General features: G+C 38.2%; 1 protein-coding gene across 1 annotated transcript in view; it reads left to right on the top strand.

The window, feature by feature from the left end:
- The first annotated feature begins 658 nt into the window (after positions 1-658).
- ANKRD45 (ankyrin repeat domain 45) overlaps positions 659-21,767 on the top strand; it is a 64,058-nt gene continuing 42,949 nt past the window's right edge. Inside the window, exons 1-2 of the mRNA XM_002916958.4 lie at positions 659-825; positions 10,466-10,817. Of these exons, the coding sequence (XP_002917004.3) occupies positions 763-825; positions 10,466-10,817 (415 nt within the window). The 5' untranslated portion in view covers positions 659-762. The remainder of the gene's footprint in view (positions 826-10,465; positions 10,818-21,767) is intronic.

The raw sequence follows: 21,767 nt of genomic DNA, 5'->3' as shown, positions 1-21,767 counted from the left end.
GGAAGGCAGAGGCTTAACCTACTACTCCATCTAGGTGCCTCCCAAATTTATTCTTTATTCCAGAAGTTCAGATCTATGATAGCGATATTTTGCTTGGGTCTTAGGCCAAATATTTATTTTAAAACGAGGCTATTCAGCCTTCAACTCAAATGTTCTGAGCTCCTCTAAAATACTACCTCCTCTTTAACGATTTCCTTGTAGAAATAGTAAAGAAACGAATGTTCTCCTTCACTAGGCGTCTTCTGTTTTGGATCTTAAATTCCTTAACCAAACTAGATGTTAATTTCCGAGGCCCTTCCACTCCTGACATCCTCGGCACTTGTGATGTCTCAGGAAACGGACTTGCTGGTGACAATGACCATAAACCATAACAGAAAGACCTCTAACAGCCTAGAAAATTAAGCAAGCTGTCCGTTATAATTACAATCTTTCATAGTTTTCTGAAAGCATCCTCGTATTTCTGGAAAAATTCTTTCGTTCAAAGGCCAAAGATAAGACTTTCGACGGACCTGCAACCAATGTGCATGCTTTATTTTCAAATTTTATTTTTTAAACTGTAAATACAGACCATAAGGTAGAAAATTTACAAAATAAAGAAAAACCCGCGCGCCACCATCCAAACGCAGCGATTTAACTCATTTTGACGAATGCCTCCCGGTTTTCTCCCGCTCTCGAGACTCGCACCTGGCAACCTTGACCCTCGCGCGCTGCCGGAACCGCAGCGCTCGGGGCGGCGCTACCGCGCAAGGGTGCGCCGTCGCCATGGTAACCGCGAAAGCCCGGGGTCCGGGGAGCGGTGAGTCGGGGTCCGCGAGGAGGTCCACGGTGGGTGCTTGGAGTGGGGACGGGGGGAGGAAGGGGCGTCTCCCCGCGTGGCCGCTGGGGCTGGAGCCGGAGGGGCGTGGGTGTCAGCCGCGGCGGCCTCAGGCTTTGCCTCTGCACCGAGCTTTATAGAGCGGCTCCCGCCCGGCGGGCAGCCTCGGAGATCCCCGAGGGTCCCTCAGGGATTCGGGCCGGAAGGCGAACTTCGGCGTCCAGAAGTGACTGGTGCCCGCCCCGCCGGGCCTCCAGGGACGCGCGGTGCGGCTGCCACTCTCTGCTTGCTCTTCTTCAGGCCTTCCTTTGTTTAACCCCCGGGGCTCCGGGCTGCCCTTTGGGGCCCCTCCTTGAGCTGGGGGACTTAAAATCCTCAAGGGACTACGTTTTTTGAAGCAAGACTTCAGCTAGCTTAAAAGACCCTTAAGATCTATTCATCATAACTTCGAGCTTGTCTGCCTCCTTGCCCTTTGTTGGTGCTTTTCATTTTCTGGTTTGCCCTTTTCTTCTTATTTTAAGACTCCTACTCCTCCACTTCTGGGAAGCCTTTCCGAACCTCCCCGCTTCGAATCTAATTTAGCTGTCCAGCGTCTTTACTGTCAAAGCGTTCTTTGCTTATCTCCTTTTATATCCCTTATCTTACTGTCCTTGCTGATTTACTGGTGGCTTCCCCACTAGACTGTGGGGAATGGCCTGGGGGGGGGGGGCAGTGGCCTCTGTGATATTCTATTATTAGTGCCTTAGCGACCTCAAAAGAGTTCGCGCTTTATAGTTAAAAGCAAGAGTTTGTAGACTTGCTTTCCGACACGAATTAAGTAAAGCAGAGTAGGTGCTGTTCTCATTTCATGAATAAGGGGTGTGAGTTCAGAAAAGTCACATAATTATTAAATACCAGAATGAGGACTCAAGCTTGGGCCTTCCGACTCACAGACTGCTGTGCCATTCTGTCTTCATAGTTCCAACCCTGCCTCCCCTCTCCATGCTTACATTCTCTATGAACTTTTGGCTATAGGCACTTAGGTTGCAATTTTGATTTCTGTTATAACTTTTGTGGGCAAAGAAAATGTAATTTATTTTTTTCTATGACCTAGTTTCTTTTGTAAGCACTCACTCATTGATTATTAGGGAAAAAAATAATTGAAATGTTCAATTGGTTTTAAAGTTTAGACCTATCTGTAATTGGCTTCTTTGTCTAATGTTTAATTTCTCTTACACAGAAATATTTAGGTTCTCAGATAACTTATCCCCTGATTCTCTCCTTGAGATGGTGTCTTAGTATGTGGGTATGTGTGCATTCATGAGATCTGGGAGGAAGTGTCTGAGGTCCCTTTGTCGTGTTTGGAGTCATGTAGCTTATGAATACATTTCTCCTGGTTTGGTCAGTGCCCTGAGTCTTTTTTGTGACTTCCCTTCCACCATGGGCGGGGTGGTTTGATCCACAGACCTCCTGCCCTACAGAACTTCTTCACCCTGTTACAGAAAGCTTGTGGGGGCAAGGGCTCCTGCAAGACTCTGCCACTTCTGGATCTCATCCATGTCCTAAGACAGTGGTCCTCAAACTTTTTGGTCCCAGGATTCCATTACACTCTTAAAAAATTACTGATCCCAAAGAGTTTTCATTTTTGTGGGTTATATCTAGCCATACAGTAAGCATTAAAAATATAGTAAGAATTAGAAATTAAAACTGAGAATTAAAACATGTTTATTAATTCTTTTAACAATAACAAAATAAGCTTATGTTAAATATAAATTACGTATTTCTCATGGAAAATAAGTATTTTCTTTTTTTTTTTTTTTTAAAGATTTTATTTCTTTATTCGACAGAGATAGAGACAGCCAGCGAGAGAGGGAACACAAGCAGGGGGAGTGGGAGAGGAAGAAGCAGGCTCACAGCAGAAGAGCCTGATGTGGGGCTCGATCCCACAACGCCAGGATCACGCCCTGAGCCGAAGGCAGACGCTTAACCGCTGTGCCACCCAGGCGCCCCGGAAAATAAGTATTTTCTAAAACAAAAACTTTAGTGAGGAAGTAGAGTTAAACATTTTCAATATAGGGGCATCTGGGTTCAGTCGGTTAAGCGTCCAACTCTTAATTTCTGCTCAGGTTACGATCTCAGGGTCATGAGATCCAGCCCCATGTCAGGCTCCGTGCTCAGTGTGGAGTCTGCTTGAGATTCTCCCTCTCCCTATGCTCTCTCTTTCTTTCTGTCTCTCAAATAAATAAATCTTTAGAAAAACATTTCAATATATAGAATATTGATAACAGGAAGAAAGAAAATCTGTTATTATGGTCATCCTATTAGTACTTATAGTCACGGTAAAAATACGTCAAAATATTCTAAAACTTCGATGTTATAAGAAGAAAAAGTTATTTGCTCTATTTTAAAAGACAGTATGATGAAGGACACAATCAGCCTTAGACCACCAAACATATGACAGGAGAGTTTACTTTTTTCCTCCTGACTAGATGTCTTTTAAAAGGCAGGCCTACGGATAAATGCCCTGGAAGACTTCACTTTGTCCTTTTATTTCAGAAAGGCTGATCTCATTTTAGTCTAGATTTGGACAAGAACAGTCTCGAAGGTTTGACCATAGATCAGTGTGGCTTATGTCCTAGGACTTTGTCCTAGTCCAGTGGTTCTCAAAGTATGATCTGAGTATTCCCTGGGGATCCTTACGACATTTTTCGGGGAGTTCACCAGTAAAGCTATCTTCGTGTTAAAGATATCATTTATTATTATCTTTATATTAAAGACATCATTTGTTTTTGTATTCTCATTCTTTCACATGCTATAGTGGTTTTCTAGAGGCTAAATAACAGGTGATATCACAGCATCACATGTCATGGCAATGAAAGCAGAAGCAGGTATTTGAACCCATCTCTTTTCTAATAAGCCAGACATTAGAGATTAGCAAAAATGTAAAATAATGCTACTCTTCCTATCAAATTTTCCTTGTAAAATATATTTTTCATAAGCTATATTTTGTATGTTAACATGTAATTATTTTAAGATGAACTAATAAATATTTTAAAGATTTCTAAGTTTTAATTTCTAATATGATATATTTTTTCTAATATGGTAAATATTGGTAGATATAACCACATAATAATTTTGGGAACTTTCCATTTTTAAGAGTGTAAAGAGCCCTGAGATCAAGGAATTTGAGAAATGCTGCCCTAATCATGTTAATTCTGGGCTGATATGGAAATTAAGCCCCATTCAAGGATATATCAAGGGTAGCTTGAGTATTCTAGACTGAATCATATTTCCAGATTTGATCCAGTTTATTTATAAATCTGTGATTTACCTGGGGCCATACTGATCCCTAGATGCAGAATAATGTGTCTGTAATCAAACGTTTGGTGGTCGTAGAGAGAAAATAATTTATTCACACCCTGTGTAGGACAACAGTGTATTAAAGAAAAAGAATAAAAAATAGTATTACCATCTCTTCTCTTACTTCATGAGTGCTTTTGCTGGAGAAATAATGATATATGATGATGATAGGTTTTGCTTCCTGAGTGCTCACCATGTGCTTGGCATATCCATCATCTTATTTAGTCTAGTTCTCAGAACAATCCTATAAACTAGGTCTAGTGTTATTCCTACAAGAGATTAGGTAAATCACCCAGTATTATGCAACTAATAAATTGCAGGATTGGATTATAAACTCAAGTCTTTCTGACTCCAAAACCTATTGTTCTTGGCTGTGAAGAAAAGCAGTGGTAATTGCAGCCTTGATGTTAAGAGTTATTGAATACATACATGTCAGAATTGTGGTAATCTGAAAGTGACACAAGAAAAATGTAAGGCTTGATCCTTGCCCATCCAGTTTATAATCTAATTAGGTAGATGTCTTCTATAGTTGAAACAAGTAGAAAATAATATAATACCATACTTGGTAAGTTGTATGTTACAGACTACATATAATGGCCTTTGAAGATCATAGGAGGAAAAGGCCCATGTGTATTCTAGAGAGGAGTCAAGGAAAGTTTTAGGAAGAAAATAAGTTTATAGCTTGGCCTAAATAGGATTTGGCTAGTAGGAATGGAGGAGGAAGAAAAACATTATTCTAGGCCTAGTAACAAGAATGTGCATGAGATGTAAATAGGATTTTCTCAGTATCTTCAAGGTCTCATGTCTGGGCCTTCACTAGGCTGGTGAGGAAAGGTATTTTAAACATATTCTGCCTCTGTTCTCTAAGGTTTGAGTATAGATGTTTATAGCAGATATGTTCCAGAAGATCACAATGTTATTAATAGGGTGATAAAACAATTTATTGTGTGGCAATGATAGACATCTTTGAGAGTAAAAGAGGATGCTATTAAAAATTACAGCAGGGGGAACAGATGTAACTAGCACTGCCCTGGGTACATTGAAACATATGTCACCCAGGCTATTAACTATAAACACATGCTGTCTAACATCTGTTAAATTCTCTCTTGTTGATTACTTCGTATAGTTCCATAGAGGTTATTCAAAACTAATGTTTCTTCACAGTGGCTTGTACCCCATTAGTGGGTCATAAAATGAGTTTGGTGGGTGGCACCAGCCTTAAAAAATATAATGAGAATAGGGACACCTGGCTGGCTCAGTTGGAAGAGCATGCAACTCTTGATTTCAAGGTCCTGAGTTTGAGCCCCACGTTGGGTGTAGACATTACTTAAAAAATGAAAAATTAAAAAAATATAATGGGAATAAAAACATCAGTATATTACATGTAGTAAGGATAAATAGTATTTTGGTTAATGACATACATGCAGGTATACCCCATATATGCAGTGTACCCAGGACAAAAGTGTCCCAAGTGTCCATTACTACTGACAATAAGTTATTTGTTTGGTTACCCTATTAGTAGAAGATGTATATATATTTACATATATAAAATGGAAATAAGATATCATAAACTAATATATATTATATAATACAATAAAATAACTTACATATGCCATGTACAATACAATATATTAAACAATATATATGTATTTGGACCAGACATCCACCTCATGGTCTAAATTAGCAGTGCATGCTCTAGTCATCATGCTTGCAATCCAGTAAGAAGGAATTACATTTTCCTAGAAGTTGCATACTACATGACTACTTACATCTTATGCCTACTATTTGAACATATGGTCATGTTATGTTGCAAGAGAGACTGGGAAGTAGTTTTATTCCAATATAAATATTGTTTTTTTAAAAAAATGTGTGGTTAAAAAAAAGAGAATGGGGTTCTATTCCTAAAGAAGGGGAGATCAGATTTTAGGGAAGACAGCTGTGTCTGAGCACTATATGAGGAGCTCACATGATCATGAGGAGCCTGAAAACGAGCAGGAACCAAGGGAGCTTTGGAGGGTCAGACCACAAGAACCACGACATGTTCTCATAGCAGGAAGTTTAATCAGTACACCCTTGCTGAAACTGTGATGAATGACCTTCAACTAACCTCATGTTCCCGTGTCCCTTGTTCAGGTGTCAAGATCCTGGTCATTTATTGTGAAAGCTAAAAAAATTTAACTTACAGATATGGAGAATAGGTTGGTGGCTGCCAGAGGTAGAGTTAGGGGTAGGTCAAATGGATAAAGAGGGTCAAAAGGTAAAAACTTCCAGTTATAGGATAAATACGTACAGCGTGGTGACTATAGTTGACAATACTGCATTGAATTAAATACAATACTATATTGTATTTGAAAGTTGCTAAGAGATTAGATCTTAAAAGTTTGCATCACAAGAAAAAGCTTTTGTAATTATGTGGGGTGATGGATGTTAGCTTACCATGGTAATCATTTTATAATATGTACATGGATCAAATTATTATGCTGTATACCTTAAACTAATATGAAATGATTAAAAACAACAGCAGAAAATGTGTCAAGATCCTAGGATTGAGCAGCTGATTGGCAGAGCCTAATTTATATTCTTGCCCCCGCCAACCTTGTGGGGAGATGGAGACGAGGAGGGTCTTGCCTCTTTGGCTTACATAGTGGAAGGTTAGCTTTATCTTCCACTAGAAATCTCTAAAATGGAGATTGGGATTCTTTAAGAAAGTGTATGTATGTGCGTGTGTGTGTGTGCGTGTGTGTGTGTGTGTGGTGTGTGTGTGTGTATATGTGTTGGGAGGGTGGAGAGTTAGATGCTAGCACTCAAAAGGAGTGTAAGTTTTCTCTATTCTGTAAAATGAAGGAATTAAATGAAACAATTTCAAAGATAAGGTTTGGGCCACATCTTATGGCGGAGTCATGGCTGATGGGCAAACAACTCCCCTTCCCAACCCTATCTGCCTTGCTTGCTTCTATTATAAAGACGGGAAAATCGAGAAACTTGATTTNTTGTTTTTTTTTTTTTTTTTTTTTTTTTTTTTTGCTTCTTTTAAATATAGGGATACAATCTGGCCTTTGTTAGGGTTTGTTAAGAAAGAATTTGTTTTGCTTTCCTTTTAAAAAGGATGGATGGCATAGCTATCCTTTGGAGGATTCCCCCATTTTCCTGCCACAAATGCAGATGTGTTCCCCCTTCTGGAGCACTGCATGTTATGCGCAAATAATGAATCATGGAACACTACATCAAAAACTAAGGATGTACTGTATGGTGACTAACAAAACATAATAAAAAATTACTATAAAAAATGCGGATGTGATGCCAGGAGTTACAACAGTCCTCTTGTCACTATGAGGCAACAGCCGTGATGATGAAAATCTTACACACTATGATGGAATAGAAAGATAGAACGAGCTTGCATCTATATTTTTGAGCTGCTGAACCATCTCCACCTCTTTTTTTTTTTTTTAAAGATTTTATTTATTTACTCGACAGAGACAGAGACAGCCAGCGAGAGAAGGGAACACAAGCAGGGGGAGTGGGAGAGGAAGAAGCAGGCTCACAGGGGAGGAGCCTGATGTGGGGCTCGATCCCACAATGCCGGGCTCACGCCCTGAGCCGAAGGCAGACACCCAACCGCTGTGCCATCCAGGCGCCCCCATCTCCACCTTTAAATTTCTTGTTATGTGAAAAAAATAATCTTTTACTTGTAAAAGTCAGTCTTATTACTTTTCTGTTATCTGTAATCAAAGAATTCCTAACTTCAACAGCTTACAAGTATATACATTTAGTGAGGGTAGAGATTAATGTAGGGCTATGGTAGATAGAGATGTTATTCTGTCTAACTAGTGTGCCCTTTCTTCTGCCTTCTGAGTGACCAAATCTTGCCCATTCGTTCTGGCCCAGCTTAATGCTGTAATTTTTACAAAATATATGACTCCATTTATCCCATATCCTGTGTCTTCCCCCTACCCTCCTGCCAGAAACATGATCCTGAATCTTGTGTGGAATCTTGCTTTTCTTCTTTTTTTAAAAAATAGTCTTACTGCGTCTATTTGCATTCAGAAAACGTCCATTTTAATTGCTTTGAACTTTACAAAAATTTATCTTGATATATGTAATCTTATGGATCTGTTTTTTCCCATTAATGTTATATTGCTAAGATTCATTCATATTATGTGCTTTAGTTGTTTATTGCTGCATGACAAATTACCCCCAAATGTGGTAGCTTAAAATAGCACACATTCATTATCTCCCAGTTTCTCTGGCTCAGGAATCAGGGCACAGCCTAGCTAGATCTTTCACTTTGGCATCTCTCACGAAGCTACAGTCAAGGTATTGCCAGTGGCTTCAGTCATCTCAAGGTTCATCTGGGGCAGATCCACTTCCAAACTCCTTCTGTGGTTGTTGGCAGAGTTAATTAAGTTCCTCATGGGCTAATGGATTGAAGGCTTCTGTTTCTTACTGGCTGTTGGCCAGAGGTTGCCCTCTGTTCCTTGAAAGGTGGCCCTTTCCATCATACTACATGAGAAGAGCCAGGGAGAGAATACCAAGACAAAGTCACAGTCTGCTCTAACCAAACTGTGGCAATGACATCCCATCACTGTTGCTGTATTCTCATTAGAAGAAAGTCACTATGTCCAGGCTGCTTTCAAGGGGAGGGAATTACACAAGGGTATGAATACCAGGAGACAGGGTGAGAGTCACTGGCAGCCATGTTAGAAGCTGCCTACCACATGGTATCACTATAATTTATTCATTTTAATTACTATATACTATTTTGTGTGACTATGCTACAGTTTATGCTCCTGTTCTTGGGCTTTGTTTTCCTGCCCAGGATTTTTGCTGTTATGAATAGTGATGTTACAAACATTCTTATAAATATGAAGGGGAATGTACTACTCTTTCCTGATTCACTACCAATTTAATATGTGTTCTGCCAGAGTGAGCATGAAGAATTCCTTGATTAATTAATTGTTCCTGGAATTAATCTCATCCCTTCTGAACTCCCATAGCATACTTCATGTCTTATGATACTTAGCACTTATTACCTTTTGTGCATGTCATATTTTCTCCCTTAAAATAGTAAGTCGTTGAGGGCAGGAAATAAATTTGATTCTTCTTTGTAATTTACATAGTGCCTACACAGCACTTAGTACATTAGTAAGCTTTCAGTAAGCATCACTGAATGAATAATTCTGTCTAAATGTCAGTGCCTAGGTTTTAAAGTTTTAATCTGGCTCCAATAATCCCTCTGTATTTTTCACTTTTCCCTGACATGGACCCTTGTTTAGGCAGGTGAATCTCTTTAGCATTCTCTTTCAATCTTTTCCTAATAAATCTAGCCACATTGATCTGTTTCTTCTGTTCCTGTTGAATTTACTGTTTATATCACACATTCAGCATTTTAGTGTATATTCAGGCAGTGTGCACAATTGATTGCATGGATGAAGTGTCCTATTTTATAATTATTTTCAACCATTTAAGTACTTTTTTTCCAAGTCTACCATTCGATGATGTTTATTAAATTTATAGGGTTGTGTGATCATCACCATACTTGTTTTAGAGACTTTCCATCCCCCTGGAAGTTCTCCTGTGCTCATTTCTGGGGGCTGTCCCCACCCCCAGCTCGTGACAACCACTAATTTGCTTTCTGTTTCTATAAATTTGCCTCGGGACATTTTGCATCAATGAAATCATACAATGTGCCTTTTACGTCTGGCTTCCCTCACTTTGCATGGTGTCTTTGAGGTTCATCCAAGCTGTAACATGTTTGAGCAGTTCGTCCCTTTTTATTGTCAAATAAAATCCCATTCTAAGGCTATACCCAGTTGTGTTCATCCATTCACCACTTGAACATTTGGATTGTTTTGAGTTTTTTGGCGATCATGAACAATGCTGCTGTGGGCATTCATGTATAAGTCTTTGTGCAGACGAATCTTTTCATTTCTCCTGAATAGACACCCGGTAATGGAACTGTTGTGTTGTATGTTACACTAATGTTTAGCTTTTGAAGAAACTGCCACACCATTTTCCAAAATGGCTGCACCATCTTTCATCCCCACCTCACCAGCGCATGAGGGTAAAGTTCTCCCACAGGCCTGCCAAACTTTTTATTGTCTTTTTGATGATTACCATGCCAATAGGTATATTGCCAGTTAGGTATCCCATGGTGGTTTTGATTTGCATTTCCCTAATGAACCAGTTAAGTATTTTTATCCCATCTGTATTGTCAGTTGACTGAAGAAATAAGCAGATAAACAAATACTGATGAGTTTGCTTAGATTATTATTATTTTTTGAGTAGATTACTATTACTTTTTCTTGGCCTCAGGTATTTTTGGAGTTAATGGAGCCAGAAGGACCTCCAGAATCAGAGAGTTCAGAAAAATCAGTATTTTTCTCACAGCAGGAAGATGATGATGATGAAGAAGAAGCGAAAGAACCAGAGGAAACAGTCACTCTTAATCCTCTCTTACAACCTGCTCTCACAGGGGATGTAGAAGGTTTGCAGAAGTTTTTTGAGGATCCTGAGAACCCTCATCATGAACAGGCCATGCAGCTACTCTTGGAAGAAGACATCGTTGGGAGAAATTTGTTGTATGCTGCTTGTATGGCTGGGCAAAGTGATGTGATTAGAGCTTTGGCAAAATACGGTGTGAATCTGAATGAAAAAACCACTAGAGGTATTTTGTCTTTTTTCTCTCATCGATATTACGTATGACTACCTAAAGATGCTATGTACCATCTCTAGTTGGATAAAGTTGATGTGCCTGCTTTATGTCTTGCATATATATGTATACAGATGCATGAATGTGTGAGTATGTGTATGCATGTTGGTATAGTATATCATAGAAGTTAAGTACACAGACTTCACTCTTTTTTTTTTTTTTTGAGAGAGAGGCTGCATGTGCAGGTGTTAGTGGCGGTGGGGGGAGAGAACCTTTTTTTAATTTAAATTCAATTTAATTAACATATTATATTGTTAGTTTCAGAAGTAGAGTTTAGTGATTCATCAGTTGCATATAACATCAGTGCTCATTACATCATTGCCCTCCTTAATGCCCATCACCCAGTTACCCCACTCCCCCACCTCCTTCCCCTCCAGCAACCTTCAGTTTGTTTCCTAGATTTAGAGTCTCTTATGCTTTGCCTCCCTCTCTGTTTTCATCTAATTTTATTTTTCCCTCCCTTCCCCTATGTTCCTCTGTTTTGTTTCTTAAATTCCACATATGAGTGAAATCATATGGTATTTGTCTTTCTTTGTCTGGCTTATTTCCCTTAGCATAATAACCTCTAGTTCCATCCACATTGTTGCAAATGGCAAGATTTCATTCCTTTTGATGGCTGAGTAATATTCCACTTTATATATCCACCACAACTTCTTTACCCGTTTGTCTGTCAATGGGCATCTGGGCTCTTTCCATATTTTGGCTATTTGTGGGCATTGCTGCTATAAACATTGGGGTACATGTGCCCCTTCAAATCACTTTGTATCCTTTGGATTAATATCTAGTAGTGCAATTGCTGGTCACAGGATACCTCTATTTTTTTTTAAGATTTTATTTATTTATTTGATAGAGAGAGAGATGGAGAGAGCATGAGCCAGGGGGAGCCAGAGGGAGAAACAGACTCCCCACCGAGCAGGGAGCCCAACATGGGGCTCCATCCAGGAACCCTGCTGAAAGCACAGTCTTTTTTATTTATTTATTTATTTTTTCGAAAGCACACTCTTAACTGACTGAGCCACCCAGGTGCCCTGAGTAGCTCTATTTTTAATTTTTTGAGGAACCTCCATACTGTTTTCCAGAGTGGCTGTACTAGTTTGGATCCCCACAAACAGTGTAAGAGAGTTCCCCTTTCTCCGCATCCTAGCCAACATCTGTCATTTCCTGACTTGTTAATTTTAGCCATTCTGACTGGTGTGAGGTGGTATCATTGTGGCTTTGATTGATATTTCCCTGATGCGAAGTGATGTTGAACATTTTTTCATGTGTCTATTGGACATTGTTATGTATCCTCTGGAGAAATAAATGTTCATGTCTTCTGCCCATTTCTTTTTTTTTTTTTTTTTAAAGATTTTATTTATTTATTCGACAGAGATAGAGACAGCCAGCGAGAGAGGGAACACAAGCAGGGGGAGTGGGAGAGGAAGAAGCAGGCTCATAGCAGAAGAGCCTGATGTGGGGCTTCGATCCTACAACGCCGGGATCACGCCCTGAGTCGAAGGCAGATGCTTAACCGCTGTGCCACCCAGGCGCCCCTCTGCCCATTTCTTGATTAGATTTTTTGTTTTTTGGGTGCTGAGTGTGATACTTTTTTTTTTTTAAATAGATTTTGGATACTAGCCCTTTGTCTGATAAGACATTGCAAATATTTTCTCCCATTCTGTAGGTTGCCTTTTAGTTTTGTCAACTATTTCCCTTGCTGTGCAAAAGCTTTTTATCTTGATGAAGTCCCAATGGTTCATTTTTGCTTTTGTTTCTCTTGCCTTTGGAAACGTGTCTAGCAAGACGTTGCTGTGGTCAAGGTCAAAGAGGTTACTACCTGTGTTCTCTAGGATTTTGATTGATTCCTATCTCACATTTAGGTCTTTCATCCATTTAGAGTTCATTTTTGTGTATGGTGTAAGAAAGTGGCCCAGTTTCATTCTTCTGCATGTGGCTGTCCAATTTTCCCAACACCATTTGTTGAAGACACTGTCTTTTTTCCATTGGATATTCTTTTCTGCACTGTTGAAGATTAGTTGACCAGAGAGTTGAGGGTCCATTTCTGGGTTCTCTATTCTGTCGTTCTCTATTGTCTATTCCATTGACCTATGTATCTGTTTTTGTGCCAGTACCATACTGTCTTGATGATTACAACTTTGTAACACAACTCGAAGTCCAGAATTGTGATGCCTCCAGCTTTGGTTTTCTTTTTCAACATTCCTTTGACTATTTGGGGTCTTTTCTGGTTCCATACAGATTTTAGGATGGATTGTTCTAGCTCTGTGAAAAATGTTGATGGTATTTTGATAGGGATTGCATGGAATAGCAATATTAGTAGTAGATTGCTTTGGGTAGCATAGACATTTAACAATATTTGTTCTTCCAGTCCATGAGCATGGAAAGTTTTTCCATTTTTTTGCATCTTCCTCAATTTCTTTCATAAGTGTTCTGTAGTTTTCAGAGTACAGATCCTTTACCTGTTTGTTTAGGTTTATTCCTAGGTATCTCATTTTTTTTGGTGAAATTGTAAATGGGATTGATTCCTTGATTTCCCTTTCTTCTGCCTCATTGTTAGTGTATAGAAATGCAACTGACTTATGTGCATTGATTTTATATCCTGCAACTTTGCTGAATTCCTGTGTCAGTTCTAGCAATTTTTTGCTGGAATCTTTTGGGTTTTCTACATAGAGTATCATGTTGTCTTCTAAGAGTGAAAGTTTGACTTCTACATTTTTAATTTGGATGCTTTTTATTTCTTTTTGTTGTCTGATTGCTGAGGCTAGGGCTTCTAGTACTATGTTGAACAACAGTGGTGAGAGTGGACATCCCTGTCATGTTCCTGACCACAGGGGAAAAGCTCTCAGTTTTTCCCCATCAAGGATGATATTCACTGTGGGTTTTTATGATACTGAGGTATGTTCCTATATGGCTTTTATGATAATGAGGTATGTTCCCTCTATTCCTACACTGTGGAGAGTTTTTCTCAAGAAAGGGTGCTGTGTTTTGTCAAATGCTTTTTTCTGCGCCTATTGAGAGGATCATATGGTTCTTGACCTTTCTTTAATTAATGTGGTATATCACATTGATTTGCAGGTGTTGAATCACCTTGCAGCCCAGGAATAAATCCCACTTGGTCATGGTGAATAATCCTCTTAATGTTTTTTTTTAGCTAGTATCTTGGAGAGAATTTTTGCATCCATGCTCATCAGGGATATTGGTCTGTAATTCTCCTTTTTGGTGGGGTCTTTATCTGGTTTTGGGATCAGGGTAATGCTAGCCTCATAGAATGAGTTTAGAAGTTCTCCTTCCCTTTCTATTTTTTGAAACAATTTTAGAATAGGTATCAATTCTTTGAATGTTTGATAGAATTCCCCTGGGAAGCCATCCAGCCTTGGACTCTTGTTTGTTGGGAGATTTTTGATTACTCATTCAATTTCTTTGTTGGTTATGAGTCTGTTCAGGTTTTCTATTTCTTCCTGTTTCACTTTTGGTAGCTTATGTGTTTCTAAGAATGTATCCATTTTTCCAGATTGTGTAATTTGTTGACATATAATTGCTTATAATCTCTTATAATTGTTTGTATTTCTTTGGTATTGGTTGTGATCTCTCCTCTTTCATTCATGATTTTATTTATTTGGGTCCTTTTTCTCTTCTTTTTGATAAGTCTGGCTAGGAGTTTATTGATCTTTTTTTTTTTTAAGATATTATCTGAGAGAGGGAGACAGAGACAGAGCATGAGCAGGGGGGAGGAGGCAGAGGGAGAGGGAGAAGCAGTCTCCCTGGGAGCTTGACGCAAGGCTCGATCCCAGGACTCTGGGATCATGACCTGAGCCAAAGGCAGATGCTTAACCCCTGAGCCATCCAGGTATCCCAGAGATTATCAATCTTATTAATTCTTTCAAGGAACTAGATCCTAGTTTTGTTGATCTGTTCTACTTTTTTTTAAATTTCTATATCATTGATTTCTGCTCTGATCTTTATTATTTTCTTCTCCTGCTGGATTTAAGCTTTATTTGCTGTTCTTCGTCCAGCTCTATGTGTAGTGTTAGGTTGTGTATTTGAGACTTATCTTATTTTTTGAGGAAAACCTGTACTGCAATATACTTCTCTCTTATGACCACCTTTGTTGCATCCCAAAGGTTCTGAACTGTCATGTTTTCATTTTCATTTGCTTCCGTGGATCCTGGTTAACCCATTCATTCTTTAGTGGGATGCTCTTTAATCTCCATGTATTTGTGGTCCTTCCAAATTTTTCCTTGTAGTTGACTTCACGTTTTAAAGTATTGTGGTCTGAAAATTTGCATGGTATAATCTCAGTCTTTTTATACTGGTTGAGACTTGATTTGTGACTCAGTATGTGATCTATTCTGGAGAATGTTCCATGTGCACTTGAGAAGAATGTGTATTCTACTGCTTTACGATGAAATGTTCTAAATATATATAGCAGAATATATCTGTTAAATCCGTCTGGTCCAGTGTGTCATTCAAAGCCTTTGTTTCCTTGTTGATCTTCTGCTTAGTTGATCTGTCCATTGCTGTGAGTGGGGTGTTGAAGTCCCCTACTATTATTGTATTATTATTAATGAATTTCTTTAATTTTGTTATTAATTGGTTTATATATTTGGCTGCTCCCAAGTTAGGGGCATATATATTTATAATTGTTAGAGCTTTTTGTTGGACAGACCCTTTTACTATGATATAGTGTCCTTCTTCATCACTTATTACAGTCTTTGGTTTAAAATCTAGTTTGTCTGATATAAGTATGGCTACTCCAGATTTCTTTTGATGTCCGTTGGCATGATAAATGGTTCTCTACCCCCTCACTTTCAATTTGGAGGTGTCTTTGAGCCTTACATGAGTCTCCTGTAAGCAGCATATAAGATGGGTTTTTTTTTTAATCCATTCTGACACCCTATGTCTTTTGATTGGAGCATTTAGTTCATTTACATTCAGAATAATTATTGAAAAATATGAAGTTAGTGCCATTGTGTTACCTGTGAAGTCACTGTTCCTGTAGATTGTCTGTGTTCCTTTTTGGTCTGTGTTAATTTTGGGCTGTCCGTCCGCTGAAAGGATCCCCTTTAATATTTCTTGCAGGGTTGGTTTAGTGTTCACAAATTCCTTTAGTTTTTGTTTGTCCTGGAACCTCTTTATCTCTCTTTCTATTCTGAATGACAGCCTTGTTGGATAATATGGGCTGCATTTTTTCCCCATTTAGCATGTTGAATATATCATGCCAGTCCTTTCTGGCCTATCAGGTCTCTGTGGAAAGGTCTGCTGCCAGCCTTATGTTTCTACCCTTGTAGGTTAAAGACTTCTTGTCCTGAGCAGCTTTCAGGATTTTCTCTTTTCTCTTTGAAATTTGCAAGCTTTACTATTATATGTCAAGGTTTTTTTTTTGGTTTTTTGTTTTTTTTTTAAAGATTTTATTTATTTGACAGAGATAGAGACAGCCAGCGAGAGAGGGAACACAAGCAGGGAGTGGGAGAGGAAGAAGCAGGCTCATAGCGGAGGAGCCTGACGTGGGGCTCGATCCCATAACGCCGGGATCACGCCCTGAGCCGAAGGCAGATGCTTAACCGCTGTGCCACCCAGGTGCCCCAATATGTCAAGGTTTTGACCTATTTTTATTGATTCTGAGGCGGGTTCTCTGTGTCTCCTGGCCTTGAATGCCTGTTTCCTTCCCCGGATTAGGGAAGTTCTCAGCTATAATTTGTTCAAATAAACCTTCTGTCCTTCAGAGAGAGAGAACCTTAAGCAGGCTCCACACCCAGCATGGAGCCCACTGCTGGGTTCAATCTCACAACCCTGAGAGCATGACCTGAGCCGAAATCAAGAATCAGATGCTTAACCAACTGAGCCATCCAGGTGCCCCCACAGATGTCTCTCTTAATTAGCTGTATGACCCGGGCAAGTTACCTAATTTTTTTGAGCTTCTGTTTCTTCTGCTGAAAAATGGGAATAATAGTTGTATTTTCCTTATAGGATGTTGTAAGGATTAAATAACATAGTAAATATAAATATCTTATCACAGTAGTTGGCACATAGTAAGCTGATATATAGTAAATCCTTAATAATAATATTGTTATCTCTTTCCTTTGAAGATTTTTTAGTTTTGCAGTCATGATCTAATTAGCTCTTTTTATTCAGCCACTTTTTTTTTCAGATTGCAAGTGTATTACATGGTCACTGTAGAAAATAAAAGAAAACAATGTCCTCCAGCAAATAGGGAATATACATTTTCTTCAGGCTCACATGGAATATTTAAAAAAATTGATCCCAAGTAAGTCCATAAAGTCTCAACAAATATCAAAGGATTTACAGCATGCAGTCTTTGTTCTCTGACCACAATAAAATAAAATTAGAAAATAGTAACAAAAAGATAATTGAAAATCCCCTATAATTTTGGAAACAAAAGCACACTTTCAATCATCTGTTGATCATAGAAGATACAGTAGAACTTATGAAATATTTAAGTGACTACAGGATCACTCTATGTTAGACCTGTGGAATAAAACTAAAATTAAAATTCTAGTTTAATACATATATTAGAATATAAGAAACATTGAAAACCATAAGCAAGGCATTTTACTCAAGGAGTTAGAAAAAAAGAACAACTGAGTAATCCAAAGAAAGTAGAAGAAAAATAGGAAAAAAGTAGAAGTGAAGTAATGACATTGAAAATAAAGAAACAATAGAGAGGATCAACAAAACCAAAATCTGGTTTCGTGAAAAAGATGGAGTTGAAAAATCTTTGATAATATTTGATAATTTTTGAAATTTGATAATATCAGAGATGTGGAGAGCATAAATAATATTTAGAATTTTAAAAGATGGAGCATATACACAGGAAAAGCTAAGACTTAAAAAATCTTTACATCTGGGTTCCTGGGTGGTTCAGTTAGTTGAGTGACTGCCTTCAGCTCAGTTCATGATCCCAGAGTTCCAGGATCGAGTCCCACATTGGGCTCCCTGCTCAGGAGGGAGCTCCCTCACCCCTCTCATGCTATCTCTCACTTTCTCTCTCAAATAAATAAAATCTTCAAAAAAAAAATCATTACATCCATCGACTGATGAGTGGATAAAGAGGATGTGGTGTGTGTATGTGTGTATAATGGAATATTACTGGGCCACCAAAAAAGTTGAAGTCTTGAAATCTTTCCATTTGCAACGATGTGAATGGAGCTAGAGTGTATTATGCTAAGTGAAATAAGTCAGAGAAAGACAAATACCGTATTTCACTCATGTGGAATTTAAAAAACAAAACAGATGAACAAATGGGAAGGGAGGAGGAAGAGAGAGAGAGGTGGAAACAAATCATAAAAGACTCTTAACCACAGAGAACAAACTGAGGGTTGATGGAGGGAGGTGGGTGGGCTAGATGGGTGATGGGTATTAAGGACAGCACTTGTGATGAGCACCAGGTATTTATGTAAGTGATGAATCACTGAATTCTACTCCTGAAACCAATATTACGCTATATGTTAACTAACTAGAATTTAAATAAAAAGTTGAAGAAAAAAATCATTAGAATATATTATAAATAATTTTATGACAATACATTTGAAAACTTGGATGAAATGGACAATTTTCTTAAAAAGTATAAATTACCAAAATTAATTCAAGAAAAAAATAGAAATCTTGACTATATCAATGGTTATTTTGAAAAAAATGAATAAGTAATAAAAATAGGCCTTTTCCCCCCACCCCCACAAAACTCTGAGCTCAGACATTTTAAAAGGTAAGATTTACTGCATTTTTAGGGAAAGGTAATCTCTAGCTTATACAATGTTCAGAGAATATAAAGAGAGTTGGAAAACCGCTCAACTTATTTTATGAGAGAAATAACTTTTATAGCAAAACTAGTTAAGGACAATAGTAGGAAGAAAAATTATAAGCCAATCTCATTTAATAACAAAGATGCAAACATCTTAAATAAAATATTAACAAATTGAATCTAAGATTGTGTAGTACAATATGTAATATACTAGGTTGGGTTTATCCCATTAATGAGAGGTTGATTTTAACATTAGAAAAAATATTAGTATAATTCACTACATTAAAGGACTAAATGAACAAAACCACATGATAATTTCAAAAGATGTGGAAAATCTTTTGGAAAAAATGTTGCGCTCATCCATGATGAATGCTCTTAGGGACATAGAAACAGAGAAATCTTCCTTAATTAAGGCTCTCTATCAAAAACCTGAAGCAAACTTACCTAGTATTGAATCTTTATTTATTATTTATTTATTTATTTTTTAAAAGTAGGGCATGAAACCCAATGTGGGGCTTGAACTCACGACCCTGAGATCAAGATCTGAGCTGAGATCATGAGTCAGACAATTAACTGAGAGCTACCCAGGCACCTCAGTATTGAATATTTAGAAGCATTCTTTAAAGTCAGGAACAAGGGGTGCCTGGGTGGCCCAGTCACCTAAGCATCTGCCTTTGGCTCAGGTCATGATCCCGGGGTCCTGGGATCCGCTTGTGCTGTCACCATTCTCTGTCGCTATCTCTCTCTCAAATAAATAAGTAAAATCTTTCGAAAAAATTAAGTCAGAAACAAGACTATGATATTCACTATCATGGCTTTTTTTTTAAATGATTTTATTTATTTATTTTCAGAGAGAGAGAGAGCACAAGCAGGGGGAGGGGCTGGCAGGAGGAGAAGCAGGCTCCCTGCTGAGCAAGGAGGTGGACCCAGGACTTCATCCCAGCACCCTGGGATCATGACCTGAGCCAAAGGCAGGCACTTAACCGACTGAGCCACACAGCCATCCCTATCATGGCTTTTATTAATGATTAGAGTGGCAGTCCTAGCAAGTGCAGTAAGATAAAAATAAATAAGAGACATAACATAGTACTCTGCTGGAGCTGGCTTTTACCAGCTCTTGCCAGCTGATTGTTAAAATTTCAGGGGTTTAGTAAATTGGTTAACATCACATTGTTAGGTTGAAGTTGGCCATGTTAGGAGTATATGTCATGGACATTACTAATGGTACAAATCAGGGGTTTCTCCCCAGAGAAATAGTGGTAAACATTTACCAGCAAACCGCTGGATATAAGGATTTAAATCCAAGGGAATCTACTATTAGTACTAATAGAATTTAATTTAGCAAGAATATGGACATAAGACCAATACCCTAGATCAGCAGCTTTCTATATACCAGCAACAATCAAATACAAACTGAGAAGCTGACCCTAAATTTCAGTGGGGAAATGATGAAATATTTAATGTGCGGAGAACAGTGGTTATTAATCTGGAAAAAAAGTTAAATTAGATACTTACCTTGTACCGTGCACAAAAATCAATTACAGGTTTATGCAAGATATGAATGTGAAAAGAAAAAGCTTCAAACTTTGTGAAAGATAGAGGAGGATTGTTATATTCTTGAGATATCACTCAATACCTTAAAATAAGACATAAGTACAGAACCATTCAAAGAAAAGATATATATATCTTATATATATAAATTTAAAATTATACACAAAAGATACTGTAAACAAAGTGACAAGGTAACACACAGACTAAAGAGGATATTTGTAATATCTTTTCAACCCACAAAGGCTGTATCTACTTAAGACCATCTACTAATCAGTAAGAATGATTGAACCCAATAGAAAAATAGAAAAAGGATAGGAACAAGCAATTAATTCATAGAAGAGAAATGTTCATGGCCAAAAAGTATATAAAATGTCAACTTCACTATTAAAGATGCAAATTTAAAAAATGAGCTATCACTACTAGTTAGATTGATAAAAATTTTAATATCTGTGTATGGTGTAAAAAAGTGGTACAGCTTTCATTCTTTTGCATGTTGCTGTCCAGTTTTCCCAGCACCATTTGTTGAAAAGACTGTCTTTTCCCCTTGAATATTCATTCCTGGTTTGTCAAAAAATTAATTGACCATATAGTGTGGGTTCATTTCTGGGTTTTCTGTTCTGTTTTATTCATCTATGTGTTGATTTTTGTACCACTATCATACTGTTTTGATCACTACAGCTTTGTAATATAACCTGAAGTCCAGAATTGTGATGCCTCCAGCTTTGCTTTTTTTTTTTTTTTTCCAGGTTGCTTTGGCTATTCAGGGTCTTTCATGGTTCCATACAAATTTTAGGATTGGTTGTTCTAGCTCTGTGAAAAACGCTATTGGTATTTTGGTAGGGATTGCATTAAATGTGAGATGGCTTTGGGTGGTATAGACATTTTAACGATATTGGTTGTACAATCCATGAGCGTGCAAGTCTTTCCATTTCTTTGTGTCTTCTTGAATTTCTTTCATCAGTGTTTCATAGTTGTCAGAGTACTGGTCTTTCACCTCTTTGGTTAGGTTTATTCTTTCTTCTTCTTCTTCTTCTTCTTCTTTTTTTAAACTTTATTTATTTATTTGACAGAGAGAGAGGCAGTGCGAGAGGCAACACCAGCAGGGGGAGTGGGAGAGGGAGAAGCAGGCCTCCCACTGAACAGGGAGCCCGACGTGGGGCTTGATCCCAGAATGCTGGGATCATGACCTAAGTGGAAGGCAGACGCTTAACGACTGAGCCACCCAGGCGCCCCTGGTTAGGTTTATTCTTAAAAATGGTTTTTGGTACAATTGCAAATGGGATTGATTCCTTGAGTTCTTTTTCTGCTGCTTCATTATTGGTGTATAGAAATGCAGCAGATTTCTGTATGTTATTTTTGTATCTTGTGACTTTACAGAATTCGTGTATCAGTTCTAGCAATTTTTTGGTGCAGTCATTTGGGTTTTCTATATAGAGTATCGTGTCATCTGCAAATAGTGAAAGTTTGGCTTCTTTTGTGCCCATTTGTATGCCTTTCATTTCTTTTTGTTGTCTGGTTGCTGTGGCTAGGACTTCCAGTACTATGTTGAATAACAGTGGTGAGAGTGCGCATCCCTGTCTTGTTTCTTTTTTTTTTTT

This window comes from Ailuropoda melanoleuca, chromosome 8 (assembly GCF_002007445.2).
Source record: "Ailuropoda melanoleuca isolate Jingjing chromosome 8, ASM200744v2, whole genome shotgun sequence".
Classification (NCBI taxonomy): Eukaryota; Metazoa; Chordata; class Mammalia; order Carnivora; family Ursidae; genus Ailuropoda; species Ailuropoda melanoleuca.
The sequence above is the reverse complement of the archived record's forward strand: the minus strand, read 5'-3'. Positions and strand labels throughout refer to the sequence as shown.